This window comes from Thermobia domestica, chromosome 15, assembly GCF_964235325.1.
Source record: "Thermobia domestica chromosome 15, izTheDome1.hap1.1, whole genome shotgun sequence".
Lineage (NCBI taxonomy): Eukaryota > Metazoa > Arthropoda > Insecta > Zygentoma > Lepismatidae > Thermobia > Thermobia domestica.
The window spans coordinates 163,138,189-163,158,301 of record NC_137468.1 but is presented as its reverse complement, the minus strand read 5'-3'; the positions used below and the strand labels follow the sequence as shown (position 1 = coordinate 163,158,301).

Sequence of the window (20,113 nt, the reverse complement as noted above, 5' to 3'; positions counted from 1 at the left end):
TTCTTACATCATGTTATTTAATTACTCAATTATGTAACTCAACTCGTGGGTAGGAACATTCGCGCCGACAACTACCCGGGATTGTGTTATTATTCAATTAGATGTTTATATTTTTGGAGACAAGTCTCCATATGGCGACCCCAATTATAAAACAACCCCGCGATGACAAAGCGATAGACTGTCCGTACCGCCACAGTAGCCGTGGAGGGTTGCTGGACGTGCATCTGCAGCTTCTCAAGAGTGGTGTCTTACATTGATACGTAGGCAGATGTTAAGAACTTACTATTGGAAACCGATTACTGGATCAGATTCTATCGTGCTTCTGTTCCATGTTTTATTCTCACAATACTCTAATGGCTTCTTCTATTTTTAAGGTTCCGCGTTTACGTTCCCAACGATAAGGAGGACGGTGGTAATGGTAATAAACTAAATGATGGAGTGAACAAAGTAGGAGAAAATGGGAGATCCCCGGGATAATCCACGCAGACGATGCTTCCTCACCACAAAGCCCACTTTTTGTTAGCTAGAATGGAACCAGAGACCCCATGCATCAGAGGTGAGCACTGTACCAATAACGCAGCGCGCCTCATTCATTTCTCTTAGTTTCTTACTAAGCTATATCAATGTATCCAACTACAATGCAACTTCTCTGTTATCGGTATAGAAAATTCGTGCATTTTGGAGCAAAAACTATTGTACAAGTAGTAACTGACTTACGGGTGGTCGGTTGTCTAGAACACTAAAGTCCTTATATATAAGTTAATTGCCCCACGATTATGCTCCAAGGGTAGGAGAGAGAGTGATATTGTGAGACGGAGATAATGGTGACATCAGTGTTGGGTAAGTTACTTGTAAAAATGTAACGCGTTACAAGTTACTTTACTTTCTCTTAAAATGTAACGCGTTACTTGCCCCCAAAAAGTAACTGTTACTTTACTTCGAAAATAACGCGTTACCTTTAGGTCCGAAACTTTAAAATTGTGAAAAAAATTATGACTTCAATTTTCCGTACTACTATTACTACCGCTATTATTATTATTATTATTATTATTATTATTATTATTATTATTATTATAACAACACTCTATATAAAAAGAAAGGCTGTTTGTATTTGAATACTTAAAAACTAGTTTATTGCCAACCTCGATAGTCGTGAAGTCTAGGAGTTAAGGACATTGTTCACGAGCTTCTGAATTTGGGTTGAGGGTCTAGGTTGAGTATTCGGGCTAGAGCCAAACACTGTTAAAAGTTAGAGGGCATTGGCCAAATATCTTCAAAACTGCTCGGCCCGAGTTTAGAATTGTCAACGACTCGAGCACCTCAGCTCACAGCTCATTCACTATCGACCCGAACCGAGAAATGAGCCGAGCCAACAGCTCACCCAACCGTTGAGCCGAACCGAGCAAATGGCTCATCCCTACCAAGGCAGCTCGAGCCGATGGTTCACCCCAAGTGAGCCTGCTCGAGCCATCTTTTCAGTTGAGCCGAGCCGAGCTGAGCTTGTGTCTGTGACTGTCGGTCACTGACATACGTAGTTCATGCTCGGTTGTTTTATTCTGAGAAATTCACTTACAGGAAAGAAAAATTTGTTTCCGAAAATATATATATATATATATTTTGTAGTTACTCACCCGAAATGTAACGCGAAAAAATTAACGCAAACTAGGTACGTTACTTAAAAATTTGTAACGCGTTACTAGGAAACGTTACTTAAAAAGTAACGCGTTACTTGCGTTACGTTACTTCCCAACACTGGGTGAAATGATGGAAGTGGAAGAGAACGGAAGAATCCCAAGAAGACACACACATACGATGTTCGTCCACCACAAAGCCCCATTAGCGGGAGTTGTGATCGAACCAGAGATCCCACGCAGCCTCAAAGAAAATTTTGAATAAGAAAACAGCCAATACTGATCCAGCCTTAATCGTCGGCCAACGATTGATTAAAAGGCAATGTATAATAGGTTACCACCTAGCCAACTTATGACCAAGGTCCTATTTCTCCTATCAACGTCTTGTAATATGTTTTTACAAGTCGTAAAATATCATTAAATGGATAATCTAAAATAATAGTAAAAATCAGTTGTAAATACTAACAATGATACCTCTAATTTGTCATGATTTCATGCTGTATACAATTGTACCAGATTAGAAGTTTGAGATACAAGCCCCAGGCAGTCAGAACCGAAGTCTGTCCTTAAGTCGATGATTACCTGTATATTGAAATATAAATATTTTAACACAATAACTATTGTTAAACTTTAGAGAGTATTTACAGCAATCAGGGTCAACTGAAGAGACAGGCGACTTGTTCGCAACTTGTATAAAGGACAATGAGTGAAATTGCGCTTGTATCAAGGAGAAACCAATAGTACAGAGATTGGAAGAGGAGTCAAACAAAGATGTAATAATCATCTCAGTTATTCAACATTTACAGTGAATGTTTAACGAAAGGAGTATTGATGGGAGTTGAAGATTTCAAGATTAGAGGGCAGATCATTAACAAGATCAAGTATGCAGATGATGCGTTTATTACAGGTAGAACCGAAGAAGGATTACAGGGGCTGATGGACAAAATAGTTGACACTGGGAAACAGTATGAAATGGAGATCAATTTCGAAAAATGGAAACGCGCCCTGACCTGTTAGAGTAGAACAAAGGGAACTCGAAGAGGTAGGCAATTTCAAATATTTAGGAAGTATTTTGACGAGAGACGCTTACTGCACCGAAGTGATACGGTCAAGAATTGCCGTAGCCAAAGAAGTATTCAACAAGAAAATATTACTCTTAACTAGCAGACTTAATATTAGGTTAAGAAAGAAGCTTATCAATGGCTATATTTGGAGTATTGGACTGTACAGTTCAGAGACTTGAACATTACGGAAGAAATATTTAGAGAACTTGAAAGTGGTGTTGGAGAGAGATGGAGAAGCTAAGGGGAAAAAAAACTTATAATTCCCATGTTCTGCCAACAGGTAGAATAATTAATAGTAATTATTATTATTTATATTTATTAGTTTCTATTTCATAACTTTATTAGTGGAAAGTAAGGCAGAAGGTGATTCCTTGAGGCCAATAGGTAAAATATGTTCTTAAGAAGTATAGGTGAGAAGTTTATAATTTGCCCGCTAGATGTCTCTGACACTCCAAATCATGAATGAAAGAGTGTGAAAGGATTGTGCAGGTGACAGGGTAAGTGTATCAATGTAGAATGTACCAAGCAATCATCTCATTGTCTAATGCATCTTATATGACACTGACAGTGATCCTGGGCCAGTGCAAGCGACATGAGCTTCCGCAGCAGGTGGATTGGACGTTCTTTCTTAGCTGCGTAGCCATCCTTCTCGCCTGAGTTAAACCCCGTCGACTATAATCTTTGGGGACATGTATAATCCATTGTGAACGAAACACCAGTGGCTGACATGCCTATTTTATATAATCGCATCAAGCGACGCTCACAGATCCAACTAATGCTCCATATTCTGATCCTTGTCAAAACTGCATGCAGTACCATGAGTGTTCCTGTCTCCTGGCCAATGGTCAACATTTAAAATGTCTATTGTAGATTCTTTGATGTCTTCCATTAAATAGTATTAAATACTGTCCCTATGTTTCTCGTGTTCTCCATTATTGTCCTTAGTCCAGTATTTTCAGAGCCAACTAGTGGACAAATTCAACTTTTCACCTATACTTCTCGGGAACATACTTCCTCTGTTGGCCTCAAGGATTAATATGCTTTCCTTCCTACTTATTCCGGAACAGTGTACAATAAATATAACATTATATAATAAAATTGTTGGCATGTAGTATAAAGATAGCATTAAGTACCTTAGTTTAGCATTTACACTCCATGATTTAAGTGCTGTACTTTTCAGCATGCTAAATACCCACGAAACTTTACGTCAAAAACCTTATTCGTTTCCTCCCTCCACCAATGACTAAGTATGAAAATGCTGAATCTGCAAAAATGAGGCGATGTTAACAGGTTTTACTGTATGAGCCAAAGTCTACATGGATATAAAGTACTTTATTTGCTGTGCAAAGGTGAATTTGATCGTTACATAGATAGATAGAAAGAGAGATTTGCAGACTTGATTCCCAGCTTTCGAATGTGTAAAATGTATACGTATAAGAGAATTACAATGGTTGGTAATATTTTAAAGAACACTTTTCAGTTATTGATAGCTGAATGGCGAAATGGCAACACGCAATATAGTAGAATCTACTGTTCGGTTTTCTGTTTATACCTTAATTAAAACTTCGATTCGAACAGTTTTGATTGACAGTTATGTCAATAGCACGAGACGATTTTTCTCTTTCGAAAATTAAGTAGATGGCGTAAATTGATTTGTTGAAGCGTATCGTGGTCTTTATTTGTCCTTATATATGTATATATAAATCGTTGGATTTTAAGTATTAGTATAGGTAACGGTGTTTAATATGATTACTTTGTTTATTTATTTATTTCGTTTTAATTTTATTACTAATACAATATAATTGCCTCACTGCAAGTGCATGAACACTTTATCTGACTATAAAGGTTCTATCTTAGGGTAAATTATGTGATCTGTTCAGTAAATACGCAACTGATGTCATAGGCACTGCATTTTACCTTATCTCCTTCAAAATACTCCCCATTTGTAGCAATACACTTGTGCCACCTCTGTGTCTATTGTTGAAAACATCCCTGGAAGTCTTCAAAAGTTAGGCTTTTCAGGTGCCTTGTCATTTCAAGTTTTATCGTCATCCCAGTGCCGCCCCCACATGACCATTTTGCATTTCCGAAACAAAAAGAAATCGCAGAGAGGGAGTAAGGGTAATCTAGCGTTGTGGTCAGAGTACGAGTCAGGAAGCCTACGCTCGTCCTGCTTTGCTTCATCCTTGTAGTCTTCACAGCTCCCACGGAAACGCTTGATTCACTTGAAAAGAGTAGTGTGTTATTTCCATAAACAGCCCTTGACATTTCCTGAATTTCCTGAGAACTTTTTTCCAGTTTCACCAAACATTTGATGTCGATTCGTTGTTTCATCTGTTCATTAATATCCATCGTCGACATGAACAGAAACAGGACACCACGAAACAAATGCTACCTCTAGCGGTACGCTCGCCTCGACGGTCTGGCGGTTACTGCCGTTCCAGTGGGTTCCCTCCCCACAGAGTAGCAAGTGCGCATGGCCTAACGAAATCAAGGTCGCCCTGCTAGCTCAGTTCGCGTATTTATTGAATAGATCACGTATATACAAGCAGTATTTGTTTAGATGCAATTTGTACTTCTACGTTGTACTGAGATTGTCTAATTCTGTTTCAGCAAAGAGTGTATCATTCATCGGTAGCTCAGTGCAACTTGTCTTTCTAAAATAACAATATACATTGATTGCGTGTGCTGAAGTGAACAATGAAGTGATTAAAACTCTTTGTTTATGCAAACCCATGGACTCAATAAGCTTTTCTTTTTATAGTGGGTGTCTCACTGTTAGGAGAAATCAAATAACAATAGATAAAATCTTCTACTTAACGGTTCATATTTTTCGTATACAATACAAAATTCTACTCCGGCAGGAACGACATACAGGGAATGGACAAAAATATGGAAACATCTGATATAAAAGACGTAACCATTTCAACACGATTTACGTCTGAATGATAGGTATCGCTGTGATCACGGCACATCCTGTGAGATATACAACCTGGTCAATCGAACAGATGGGCCAGTTACAGTTCAGCGATCGGTCCCTGCAGGTTGTGAATCATGTCTGAGCTGACATTGTTTCAAAGAGGGCAAATTGTGGGTGTGCGTATGGTGGGAGCTTCCGTGACAAAAGGAATAGAAATGTTTGGTGTATCAAGGGGCACAGTCTGAAAGACCGTGACTGCCTACGAATGTTCCAGAAAAACCAGCGACTCACCAGTAAAGATGCAATGTGTGTTGCATAACAGAGACAGACACACATTGGGTAGGATTGTGACCAAGCAGAAGATCATCATGGCACCAAAAGTCACAGCTGAGCTGAATACAGTGCTTGCTAACCCTGTTAGCATCAAAACAGTCAGAAGAGAACTGCACAAGCAGGGTATTTTTGGCAGATCTGCAATTCCCAAACCATTCGTGACTGCTGACCATGCTTCTATACGGAGAAAGTGGTGCAACAACCATAAAAACAGGATAATGAAGCAGTGGAAGACTGTCATCTGATCGGATGAGTCTTTACATTGTTTGCAACTGCTGACCGAGTTTACGTTTGGAGAACGCCAATACAAGCGTACGATATAGACTGTCCCTGTTAACCAAAAGTGAAACATGGCGTTTGTTCAGTGATGATTTGGCAGCCATATCCTGATATTCTACCGGACCCTTCACCACCCTGCATGGACATGTCACTGCCAAGGACTGTGTAACAATTTTGATTGACCAGATCCAGCCCAAGTGCAAAATTTGTTCCCAGATGGTAACCGTGTTTCAAGATGACAGAGCCCCTGTTCATACAGTTCACATCGTCTAGGATCTAAACGATGATCTGTCACATATGCTATGGCCTCCACAATTGCCAGACCTGAATATCATTGAGCCCTTGTGGTCGGTTTTGGAGACTAAGGTGCGATCCCGCTACCTATCACCGTCGTCTCTACAACAACTTGCAGCTGCTTTGGCGAAAGAATGGTGCGACATGTCTTTGACAACCATACGCGATCTGTATTTCTCCATTCCTGTCGATTGCAGGCCGTTCTGCGTGCCAAAGGTGGTCCTGATCGCTATTAATAAAGGTAATTTGCAATTTTTCAGGTGTTTCCATATTTTCGTCCTTCTCCTGTACGTTTTAATGACATAAAAATTCGTTTCCCTCGATTTTCTCGGAAACTACACATGATAATTCATCCTCTAACATATAATTTTGTTCACTTCGATGAAATCTTTCGATTGATATATGTCTTCTCATAGTTAAACAAATTTAAGAGTCGATTATAATTTTGGACCATAATCTCATTAACCATACTGTATATTATCGGCTTGCTCGTGTCATAATGAAATACTACGAGGGAAGAGCGGAGAAAAGGATATCAAGCATTATAGATTCACTTAGCACTAGTCCTCGATGTAATCACCTCTTTTATTCAAGCACTTATCACAACAGTAGGTGAGGTCTTCCATACCGGTTGCACAAAAATCGTGTCAAATTCTCGTGGCCACCATGAAGCAGCGGTTTTGACATCATTACATGTCAGGTAATGGAAGCCAGGCAAGTTCTGCTTTAAAGCAAGATAAAAGTGAAGGTCACTGGACATTAGGTCATGATTATAGGGAGAGATGCTCAAGTTGTTCCCAGCGTAAACTCAGAATACACTGTAATAGGTTTTTTGTGCTGAATGGGCTCTCGCATTATCATTTAAGAAAATCACACCACGGTGGAGGAGACTAGGCCGTTTTCGTTTGATGGCATCCTGCAACTTCAGAAGTGTCCTTCAATACTTCTCAGCACTCATAGTTTCTCCTTTAATTCAAAATTACGGATTTCAAGATGACCACCATAATGTCAAATGGCCATATCGTGCTCCCACATCCCAATTACTCACAACCAAAGTTTCCCCATCTTTCCTCAAGCTGTTTCAAAAATAAAAGAGTGGTGCTGCACTTCTGCCTCACCCTGTACATCCACGAAGAGCTGAAAGGCCATCCTATGAGATGGTGTCCAAGTGGAAACTGCAATTCCAAACTGGACACCAGACCACAGTGGACGCCTCTAGATCTGGAAGACTATTTTTCACTGATTAATTCTCTTTGACGGAGAAAGTTGAGATGATAATGGAAGACAGGAGGATAACCATTGAAAGTGTTACGTTTGCAATAGGTATAAGTTATGAGTTTGCTAGAATATCATTTACACCCAACTGGATCATCAGAAAGTGTTAACACCGTGGTTTCCACAACTGTTCGCACCTTTCCAGAAGAGAAATTGCGAGGACGCTAGAAAAGAAATCCTGCGTTGTGATCAGATGTTGCGTCACCGTGAGGTGAATGAAGAAAACTTTTTCGGCAGACTAGTGACAGTGGATGAAATTGGGTTTATCTTTATGACCCAGAAACAAAGGAAATGAGCAAACATTGAAAACACCCCTCCTCCTCCACCCTTAAAAAGACAGGAGTACAGAAGTCTACCGCCAAGGTGATGTTTTACATTTTCTGAGACTATGAAGGTTTATCATGACAGATTACCTACCACGGGCCAAACTATTACTAGTACCTATTATCCCCATCTCCCTGAATAAGTTACGAGAGGAACTGAAGAAGATCATCGTGGATTGGTCACAAACGGGGTGCTGCTATTGGCAATCAATGTACCAACTCATTCCGCCCCTGCATCCCTGATGAAGGTAGTGGAATTAGAATATGAAATATTGCCCCACCCCCATACTCGCCGGACCTAGCATCAACTTCTCTCTCTTCCCAATAATGAAGCGTCCTCTCAGAGGACGCCATTTTGACAGTAGGGATGACGTCATTTCTGAGTCTGAACTGCGGATTCAAAGCTAAACTGCTAACTTTTACAAAACGTGCTTCCGGAAAGTGAAGAACCACTGGCAAAAATATGTCACAAGGTACGGAGATTACGTACAGGAATAATATCATCATGGTGTCAAGAGTTCTCCAGAGGTGGATTTCTTCTAGGTGATTGCACGAGCTTTCTGATACCTCCTCGCATGCTCAGCGGTAAGATAAGTATGATGATGAACGGGATAGTGGAGAAAGTGGGATAACTGCAAGGAAGGCATGCACACGGTTTTGTCCACCACAAAGCTGGCGTGAGCTAGGATCGAACCAGATGTGAGCGCTCTATATCACTGATCCACCTTGGCCCCAACTAGTTATTATTATTACCAGGTTTAATTGTTCGTATTTTTCGTTGGCTGAGAATATGTAAAATAAAACAACACGAAGGCACTGGTAGTATTGCAGGGGAAGAGGTCCTCGTAAACAATCAATCATTTTAGAGTATATGTTGTTATTCTGTGAAAATTACTAAATAGAGTGTTTATGGGCATATTTATGAGATACATTTGGATATAAACAAAAAGTTTTATCGTATTACAAAGAATATCATAATTATACTTGTTGAATTTATTTTCATCTTCGCCTTACTCTCGTTTGTTTTTCAATGGTAACTGTATAAAAAATGTTTACTCAGGAAAAACTATTTCTAGAATTTAAATAATAGTATTAATTTCAATGGCATCCGGTTGGAATGTTCATTCTTTAAGTTTTCCACTACGCTGGAAGATGAATCTAATTCCTTAGAGATTTCTTTGCAACCTTGTTTCGCCCAGATGGGTAGATTTCCTACCAATGCGTTACCTTCGCAGAGGCGGATCCAGGACGGACTTTTGGGGGGGGGGGCGGTGGGTTGTAATACTGCTACTTAGAGCTACTTTTAAGAGTTCCAAACTCTGGGATGGGTTTTATTTATATATAAAATAAAAAAAGTTTCCTCTTCTGGGGGGGGGGGGGCGATCGCCCCATCTGGATCCGCCACTGTATCTTCGTCCAGGTTATATGGTTCCTTGTCCATCCTGCATTGACTGTTGGTGATCTGCTATCCAAAGATCATCATTGATGAAAACGCCACAAAACCACTTCGTTGGCAACACACGATGTCAAATGTAATGAAACATCTTAACACGATCGGTTTCAAGGCTTCTGACTCCTTCCTCATGGAGTAGTATTCTGCTACGCAGCTAGACATGACCAAAGAAATATTTCACCAAGTATCAAAGCAAAATTGAAAAACTTAAGAGAGGATTAGCGCACCTCAGGCTTTTTAGCATATTTGCTGGAATCGAATCATCAAATAGTAAATTTTTGAGTATTACACCAGTGCGTTTCCGATTTGTTCTTTATAAGAACCTATGATCCACATTTAAACCTTGACAAAGGGAATTTAGATAGAAGGTGGGATGGCGTAATTATTTTTTATCTCAAACGCTATTTTTGTTCCAGCAGATCAGCTACTTTGAATCGTATACTTCTGAGCTGAAAAACCTAAAACTAATGCATAAAAACGAATTCCAGTAGGAACTGTGTGACTTCAGTGTTTTACTTATTGTACTATTTACAAAATGATTTCTAAAAAAGCACGTGAATGTTAGTAATACGATTTAAACATCTACATTTATAATTTTCAACATACTTAACATTGTCTGAGACTGATCTTTCTATAATTAAGTATAATTGAAGTATCTTTCCATAATACCAAATTGTAATTAAACACACTTGTACTTAGTGGCAGCTTTTCAAGAGGAAGATTTCAGCCATTTTGTCCTACACAACTTAGAAATGGAATTTCTGGTTTTATGTCCCACTGTATAACCTTTAAGCGAAAGATTAATGAAAGAGAATAATTATGAAAGAATTCCCCGAAATAAGAATGTTGGGGGCAAACGGGAGAATCTCAAGGAAATTTAGGATAGACTGTTTTTGCACAAACACAAACCAGGAACCTCTGAGCGCTTTTGCTACTGAGTCACACCGCTTCGCCCCCTCTCTCTCTCATAACACACACACGCAGTTAGAAGTGTGGAATGTAATGCAAGAAAATCACTTTTTTAAAATCTTCTAACTTGTAAAATATGGGAGCTATTGCGAACGGGTCAAGAAGTTACACAAGAACTAGTGTACATTCCAGCTAAATGTCAATGTTTGAGAATCCCCCAGTACTAGCGCAGCAAATTGTATAGTGAATGGTAGCGTATGGGATACACTTTTAAATACTAAATGATCATTCGTTTCATCGGTACCGGAGGATAGTAAAACATGAATATTTATATAGTGCACATACTAGTTCCTGGTAATTCCTTGACCTGCTTTTGATAGGCCCCATAGTTTTCAAGCTAGGAAGTTTTATTTTTATTACTTTCCCCCATTTTAGTTTTCAGCAGTTATAGCTGAAAAACGGCGTTTTTCGACCATGTTATTAGAAATTTTTTCTCACATTTTATACCTTTCGGAGTTCAGTGATATTTTTTTGTGCAGCCTGTAAATAGATTGTCGTTGTTTGTACTTCAAATTAGCTACTTACAATACCTGGAACACTGAAAACTTGCACTGGAAAAACTAGTTTCTCTTTGTGTCTCCTGCTGAGAACCTTATATTTATACAGGTTCTTTGTCATTCTCTTCTTGTAGAAACGAGACAAATGATTCTAGGACATTGAATTAGCATTTATTGAAGGTGCCTATTCACTGTATTGAGTTTTGTTTTCTGTGATATAGTAACCATAAACTGGATTCCCAGTTTCGGAGTTTTTTTTTTTTTTTTTAAATAATAATAATAATAACGTGATGCGTCATATGTAGTTCCCTTTAAATATTTTAAAGGTAGACTTTCTTAAATGACATATTGTACTTGCCACATTTCATTGGAATTAAAATTATTCCCGTTCACTTTATTTATTTATTATGATGTTCGTATGTATGTTCTTTATTATGTTCTTATGTTCTTTATACGCCACTTCTTGTAGTCTTGACAATACCAACCGCAGTTGGCGAAAGTTAATACCACATCATAATTATTGTTAATAAAACTCCAACTGACCAAAGCAGTGTGTATATATTTTAAGAGTATACATATACTGTGTGTGTCACAGTTACAGTATGTGTTACACATTATCTGAGGAAGGCTACGTTACATAGCCGAAAATGTAACATATCTTATATGTACTGCTTGGTTAGTTGAAGTTTTATTAACAGTGTTGAATTTTCCAAAGCTACAATGAATAGATTACCATAATTATTCATGAGAGAAGTAGGATATAGTTTTTTGATAACCTTACCTGTATCAAATTCTGGTTATTTCTGTTTATACATTTTTCATTCCACTCGCATAAGGCTTCGTACAAGCTAGTGAATCTTTGAAGGTTACTATACTAACTTCCATAGTCAGCACAGGCTATGTACCGTATTTTCCAGCATATTAGACACTCCATTTCCTAGATTTTTTAAGTATACATTGATATTTTTAACAACGAACATATATGAAGCTATCAGTGCTAAACTAAATGTAGAATCGCACACCGTCTGGGAATGTCTATAGCGTGTGGTCATTCAGAGAGAAGCATGCATAATGTAAAATAGTAGATAAGACGATTGTATTCAGTGTACATTTACTGAGTTACTGAACTGTGCATAGCTGAAATGCTGTTGTACACCATAAGGAAATAAGGAAAACATTAATAACCCAGAATCTGGAAAGTTTATTGAAATTTAAATAACCCGTTTCTCTGTAACTTATGGCAACCATTTTTTAAACTTATTCTCAAAGAAAAAGTACATCGGCAAATACGGTAGCTCTAAAGAAAACCTTTCTTTTCTTAACCAATCTAGTCAGATTACGATTAGTTGTTGAGATGTCTTTACCTAAGTCAAAGCCAAAAGTTCTATGATGGATTTTTTCAACATACACCCCTTCAATTCGATGCAATTTTTGCTTCGGCCCTAAAGTTTGTTCATTGCCTTAAAAATAAAAAAATCAGTTGGGTGTCAAACCATGCATTTTACCGCTATAATCGCTTCAGAAATCTTGCTGAATTTTTGTTCCTGCAGTTTATTATTATTATTATTATTATTATTATTATTATTATTATTATTATTTGGGATTAGGTAGTAGATGGACCAGGTCACGTGAATAGGGTAGGTGTTCAAACCCTAATATAGCCTATCTATCCATTGCAGCAGTGCTCTTGTGATAGTGTGCATTATTGTGAGATAGAAAGCTTTTCGGAACAACTTTCCACGTCGTCTTTTCTTCAGCGCTGAGTGAAGCCTATCTAGTAATGATGCATAGTAATCCGCGGTTATGGTGTTACCTTGTTATAGATAATCGACTAAAATTACTGCATTTCGATCCCAACAAAAACTTTTGAACTGAAGTTTTGTACTTCTCCCTAGACCATACAAATAGATCTCTGTTTCACCCTTGCATGATTCTGATTTGCATTCATACGCATACATTTGGTCACCTACTTTGCGGAAAGCTTTCTCATGTCAAAATAATTACGAATAATAGCACTAACATGTTCACGGGAAATGTTTAGTGCCTCTGCTATCTTTTTAACAGAAACGCGTCAGTCTGAGTCATAGTCATTTTGATGCCTCTTCTCAATTGTTTTGGGCACAATCACTATGAAAGATGTCCCAGGGCAGGACTCATCTTCAGTACCGAAACGTCTTGCCTTAAAATTTGATAACCCAGTTCTTAACAGTCGCATAGCACGGGGCGCAGACTCCCATTGTTTGTAGCATCATATCATGGATGGTCTTTGCAGACTTGCATGGAGGAAGAGGAACTTAGTGACTGCTCTAATTTCAATTGTTGACCTCCTTGCTGGCCCGTCATTTTCACATTTCACCTAAAAGAAAAATAGAGAAATCATTAGTAGCAGTGCTAATTTTGGGTCATAAACTTATAGATACATTTAGCTCTCGAACAAAACAAAATTTGTTGGAACCGGACAGTGGGAAGGAGGCAAAGCTAAAGAATTCCTAGGACACCTCATTATTACTCCCTTCCGTAGATCGAATCTTGTATACTCCTTCCATCTGACCGGTCTGTTGCGTCATAAACTCTTTTCCCAGAAGCTTCCCAATTAACACTTCTTAGAATCCGTGGGTGTTTCTACTTTTAGCGACCTGACTCGTTTAAGATACATTGTTTGCATTGGATTTTCTGCTTGATGTATACATGTGGAACTAATGAATTTTTATTTGTGTTTCATCCGTATTTATGTTTTTATAATTTTATTTTCATTTCTTTATTTCTAGTACATACAATGGAACACGTTTGGTTACTACTCATCAAAATAGCCAGTTGAAGGTCTTCCGTGCTCCGCTGTGGAATTTAGAGACAACGATTCCTCACCCTCATCGCCCGTTTCAGCATTTAACGCCAATCAAAGTAAGTATCATATTGCATTTATAAGAAAAGATGCGTTCAAAAAATACTAGTATAGTTTAAGAATACATTATTCCTTAAATGAAGAAACGTAGTTACTAATACTTTCATCTACTTACGCGAAATCTGTTTTCAGTATGAATGGATTTCATCAAGAGTATAGTATTTATTAGGTATTGTACATAGATGACAGAAAACCAACATTCCATGCACATTACATCTGATGATTTGGACATTCCATGTGAAATCAGCCAATGAAATGACAAAATCTGACCTGACGATCTTAGATTTTTGTAAAAATTGGTGCACAGCTTTATGAAAAAATTCCAAATATTACCTCTCTCCTCCTGAAAGTGTCCCCATACAGGGTGTTCAAAAATGCCAAAAAAAAAAACTGATTTTTTTCAGTTACAGTGATTATTAAAAATTGTCGTAAAATGGTTAATATGTACACTAGAGACGTGGAACAAACACCATTGTAAAGCTTAAAGGTTGCTCTACAAGTAGTACTATATTGAAAAACCTGTAAAATAAAAAACAACACTTCAAATATTCAAATTAAGATTTGAATTTTAAATTTCACATAGAAATGCCCCTCTGAATTTGTTCAAAATTGTCCAGATTATAGTCTCATATGTGTACTAAAACACCACAAAGTTACATTTTCGTCACTCAGTGGGATCCGATTCAAAATTCGACATAAACCAAGCATTGCACGATATTGACCATGTGAATATATGGGTTCAGATCGATAACCATTTGCCTGGAGCTATTTACCTGCAGCATCAAAGGAATGTACATTCAATTCATTTGTTTCTGGATGTATTCATTTGAATTTACACAATTATCCACCTTTTGAGTTATTTAGAGAGGTATTACGTTTCCAAACAGTACTTAATACAGGTCATTATTCTTGTTAGTCAGTATGAATGTTTCTAAATTTATGTTGGCTACATTAATACATGTTATTTTCATTCCTTTGTTTCAGGATTGCTATTACAGAACATATTGTGAAAGGGAAGGATATATTTTCCTCCCTTTCACAATATTTGTATCAAACGTGTTATGAAACAGTGACACTGCTCACAATCACTTCACACACTTTCAGCACAAACAATTAGTCAATAAATTCTTTTTCCTATTTCAATTATCCACTTTCACATATCTGTGACAGCAATCCTGAAACAAAGGTATGTAAATAACATGTATCAATGTACCCAATATAAATTTAGAAACATCCATACTGACTAAGAAGAATAATGACTTGTATTGAGTACTGTCCAGAAACGTAACACCTCTCTAAATAACTCGAAAGGTGGATAATTGTGTAACTTCAAATGAATACATCAAGAAACAAATGAAATTGAATATAAATTCCTTTGATGCTTCAGGTTAATAACTCCAAGCAAATGGTTATCGATGTGAACTCAAGATATTCACATGATCAATATCGTGCAATGCTTGGTTTATGTTGAATTTTGAATCGGATCCCATTGAGTGCCCAAAATGCAACTTTGTGGTGTTTTAGTACACATATGAGACTACAATCTGAACAATTTTGAACAAATTCAGAGGGGCATTTCTATGCGAAATTCAAAATTCAAATTTTAATTTGAACTTTCGAAGTGTTGTTTTTTATTTTACAGGTTTTTTCAATTTAGTGCAACTTGTAGAGCAATCTTTAAGCTTTACAATGGTGTTTGTTTCACGTCTCTAATGCACATATTAACCATTTCACGACAATCTTTAATAATCACTGTAACTGAAAAAATGCAATTTTTTGACATTTTTGAACACTCTGTATGGAGACACTTTCAGGAAGGGGGAAGGTAATATTTGGGATTTTTTCATCTCCCACTGTAATAAAGCTGTACACCAATTTTTACAAAAATCTGAAATGGTCAAGTCTGATGACTTGTTGATTTGACATGTTTTTTTGTACGAGAGAGAGTCAAGCGGAAACCTTAAATATGCGATTAAACTCCGAAAAGTTAACAGATGTTATCACTGTTGGTGAAAGAATGACCAGAAGGTGGCAGCATCATCCAGGAACACTGAACAAGCAAGCAGTGTCATTCTACCGTCCTATTGGCGACATACACCGTGTTAGAGCAGCGATCTGTGATGCGTTTTTCGAGTAGTGAAGGTATTGAATTAAGTGACTTCCATCGCAGGATGAAAGTACATCTCGGTTCTTGTTATGAGTCCCTACAGCAAATCTACGAGGAGTGTAGAAAATTTAACCCTGGGAGTCCCAAACGGGTCCATTGGACCCATATGACTTTTCATTTATTAATTGCAAAGTAAGTTTTTGTGAGTGGTCGCTAATATTCCGTGACTTTTTCTTTATGGTGCTCCTCTTCCATGTTTTGTCAAATACATTGTAACTTTGGAAGTCAGGTAGTATATAAAAAATTATAGCATTGTGTACCAGATGGGTCTAGCGGGCCCACTGTATACTTTAAATAGGAATACTGGTTCAACTTTGGTTGTGATTTACATTGTGGATCATAGATGGCAGAATTAACGTCAGTGTGTTCTTTATTCTTTGTTATCAGTATTATATTTATAAATGTTTTACTTATAAAGGAGTTTAATGCAGTGTTAGTAAGTTTTCCTAACTAATTATTCCTTTTGTACGTAATGTCTACTGGTTTATAGTGTTTTCTCCCTGACACCACTTCTCAGGGGCATAATATAAATTTCTACCTATAATATATTCTAAACCAGCTGCTAGTGCACGTTTCACTTTAGTCATTGGATTTAGTGTGCGAGGATAATGGCACGTGGCGGAATTTCCGATAACGATATACGCAAATGTCTGTTGGCAGAAGAGGAGGATTTTTCTGGTGATTCGACAAATGATGGAGAAGTGGACTGTGAATTATTAGAGTTATCTGCAAGTGAGAGTGATTTTTCTGATGTTAGTGACAGCGACGTGCAAGATGAAGCAATTTTCCGCTATAGAAGTGGCTTAGAACATTAGAATTTGGTACCCTTCACTACCAGTCGCGGGCATGCTGGTGCTGCCAATGTAACTAGAAAGGACCATGATCTTACACGGTATGCTAACAGGGTAGTAGATGATGAGAAATCTGCTTTTTGTCTATTTTTTCGTAGGAACATTCTGGAAACAATTTGCAAGTGGACTAACAAGGAAGGTAGGATAACATTTTCTCGTGAGTGGAAACCTGTTAGTGTTGAGGAACTTCAGAAATATATCGGCGTGCTAATACTTATCGGGGTATACCAATCAAAGAATGACGAAACTAGGCAGCTCTGGAGTGAGGAAAACGGTCGACCTATCTTCAATTCCATTATGAGTAGGAATCGTTTTCAACAAATCAATTCCGCTCTACGTTTTGATGATGCAGAGCTCAGGCGCCAGAGAAGACCTCCAATAAACTATCTCCAATTCGTGCAGTGTTTGAAGACTGGGTTAAAACTCTACAGGACGCTTATATTCCCAGAGATAACATGACGGTGGACGAACAGCTTGTGACTTTTCGTGGACGTTTTTTCGGCAATACATACCAAGTAAACCGGGTAAATATGGAATAAAGTTCTGGGTTATTTGTGATAGCACCACAATCTATGTGTGGAAGATGCAAATATATAGTGGAAAAAGTCCAGAACAGGGAAGAGAAGTCTATCAAGGAAGAGTCGTTCTTCAACTGACAGAAGAAATTGCTGGAAGTGGTAGAAATATTACTGGGGATAACTTCTTTACAAGATTTTCTCTTGCACGTAAATTGAAGGAACGAAAACTCACCTACGTAGGAACTATACGGAAGAGTAAGCCAGAACTCCCAACTTCATTTACCAGAGCGGACAAAAGTAGGGCTGTAGGAAGCAGTTTCTTTGGATTCCAACAGGATTCCATGATAGTTTCGTACAGTCCAAAGACGTACAAAACTGTTACTCTTCTGAGTACAATGCATAACCAGCCTGAAGATGACACTTCTACAGCAGAGAAAAAGCCAGAAGTAATCCTTTACTATAACAAAACAAAGTCTGGCGTGGACACTGTGGACCAGATGACCCGCTGTTACAGCACAAAGCGAATGACAAGGAGATAGCCTGTGGTAGTATTCTTCAACATGATTGATATAAGCGCACTCAACGCTTATATTATATTCTTGTCACTACAGAAGAAAGACAAGAGGCAGAGATTGAAACGCCGTAACTTCCTGATTTCCCTCGGCAGAAAATTGGTCCATATTGGAGAAGACTTTCCACAGAAGAGAAGCCACACAAAAACTGATCAGCTCACGGAAAAAGAGTGATCGATAGAGAGTGACGAAAATATTTGTTAGTCAAGCATGATAGAGATATAATTGTTTCAAATCACGTTTTACAGCAGATCGATTAATTGAACAATTGATTATAATTATTGCATAATTGCCTAATCTTGCTGAAAAAATTCAAGAAATAGTTAAATTATGTTCTAAAAATGTTAGTTTTCTACCTAACTTAGCAAGCAATTGAGAGAAAATAAGGTGATAAGAAAACGATTAATCTTACAATTCGTCCGCGTTTCTGGGCTCTGTACAAGCTAATCTTCTCCGTCAACAGTTCGAGTTCTACCTCTGCAAACTTTGGAGATAAAATATCTGCATGAATCAAGGTCAGCAAATAACCATACAGGATATATTATATACGGAGTACGCCTCTGTATTTGCTACTTTCTGAAACTGTGCCTCTTGGTGCAGTACCGAAGCAAGTGAAGCTGAATTGTTGTAAAACTTATTTTTTTAATTGAGAAATACACATTGTCTAATGTTGTACACAAAACTTGCGTAAAAATTCCGAACTAAAATGTTCTTTATTTATTTATTTATAAATAGTAATTATTTATTTACTACATATTTGTTTATAATTATTAAATATTCAGTTTTAATAAAATCATCTTATTTTCCAGGCAACGTGGCATCCATTTGATGACATTATAGTTGTTGGCAGATACCCAGATGAAAAATTCCCTGGTTATGTTGAAGGAGAGAATCGGAGTGTAGATTTCTATGATGCTCAGAGTGGAAAGAAATTGTGTGAATTGTATCAAGAGGGACAAGGAATACCTTCTCTAAATCACTTCAATAGAACAGGGGATACTTTGGCCTCAGGAATGGGTGAGTTTTTTCAGTTATAATTAATTTTACTCGATCAGGTACTTATTACGTTAGTGTTTTTTGGTGTAAGTATAGAGCAGCCAATTTTCTCTGAGTTGACAGTGGTTGAGTGTAGCATTCCTACAAAATCCAAATGTGCGAGATACAAAACGTAGAACACAAAGGGAAGAGGAGTGGGGAAAAAAAAACAACACTACCTAAAATTTCAGTTTTATATATATATATATATATATATATATATATATATATATATATATTCAGGATAAGAGAGACAAAGTATGAGGATCGTGGAAACAAATCGAATTCGAGATTTCAACAGATTTACACTTTCATAACCCTAGATGCGGAAAATGTTAATTTTGAATGTCCGTACGTTTGTTTCGATGTATGTACACTTACCCCAAGGCTACACCGCTCAACGTATCCACACCAAATTTAAACTCCTAGTTTTTATAAGATGTTTTTTTTTTTTCCCTTACTGAAGTGCGAAAAAAAGAAAGATTTTTTTTTCGCGTACAGCTCCGAAGGTTTTGTTTATAATCTATACATCAATACTCCACATTAACAATCCCAGTGTGGCATAGGTCATTACTTTGGGGAAAATTCAGAAGGGATAGTTTACTTTGGGGAGTGAGTCCTTTCTAGATGACTCAGTTGGTTTTGTTCATAAATAATCTGACGATATGGTATTACTCATTTGTCCTTTAAAAACCCGCAAAGGGTAGTTTACTTTTGGAGTGAATTTCTATTAAGAAGAATGCTCGGAGTAATAAAGATATATGCTTACAGGAATAGACTATGCAATGTTTCTAGAGGGGCGCGGTGGCTCAGTGATAGAGTACACACTGTGCCGCGTGGCGTCCCTGGTCCGATTCCAAATCCCGCCAAGTGGGCTTTGTGGACATTGTTTGCATGGGTTTTCCCGTGGTTCTCTTATTTCCTCCCACTTCAATCTTTTCACTATTATGATAATCTCATCAACATAGTTTCCCTCGATGCGTAATCACGGGACGAATTTTTCATCCTAATGGAATATGCATCGAAAACG

General features: G+C 37.7%; 1 protein-coding gene across 4 annotated transcripts in view; it reads left to right on the top strand.

Annotated features, from left to right (window-relative positions):
* LOC145671331 (DNA damage-binding protein 2-like) overlaps positions 1-20,113 on the top strand; it is a 212,196-nt gene that overhangs the window by 172,469 nt on the left and 19,614 nt on the right. For all 4 annotated transcript variants that reach the window (XM_081740344.1, XM_081740342.1, XM_081740343.1 and 1 more), the window contains exons 8-9: positions 13,807-13,939; positions 18,858-19,065. In XM_081740344.1, coding sequence (XP_081596470.1) covers positions 13,807-13,939; positions 18,858-19,065 — 341 coding nt within the window. The remainder of the gene's footprint in view (positions 1-13,806; positions 13,940-18,857; positions 19,066-20,113) is intronic.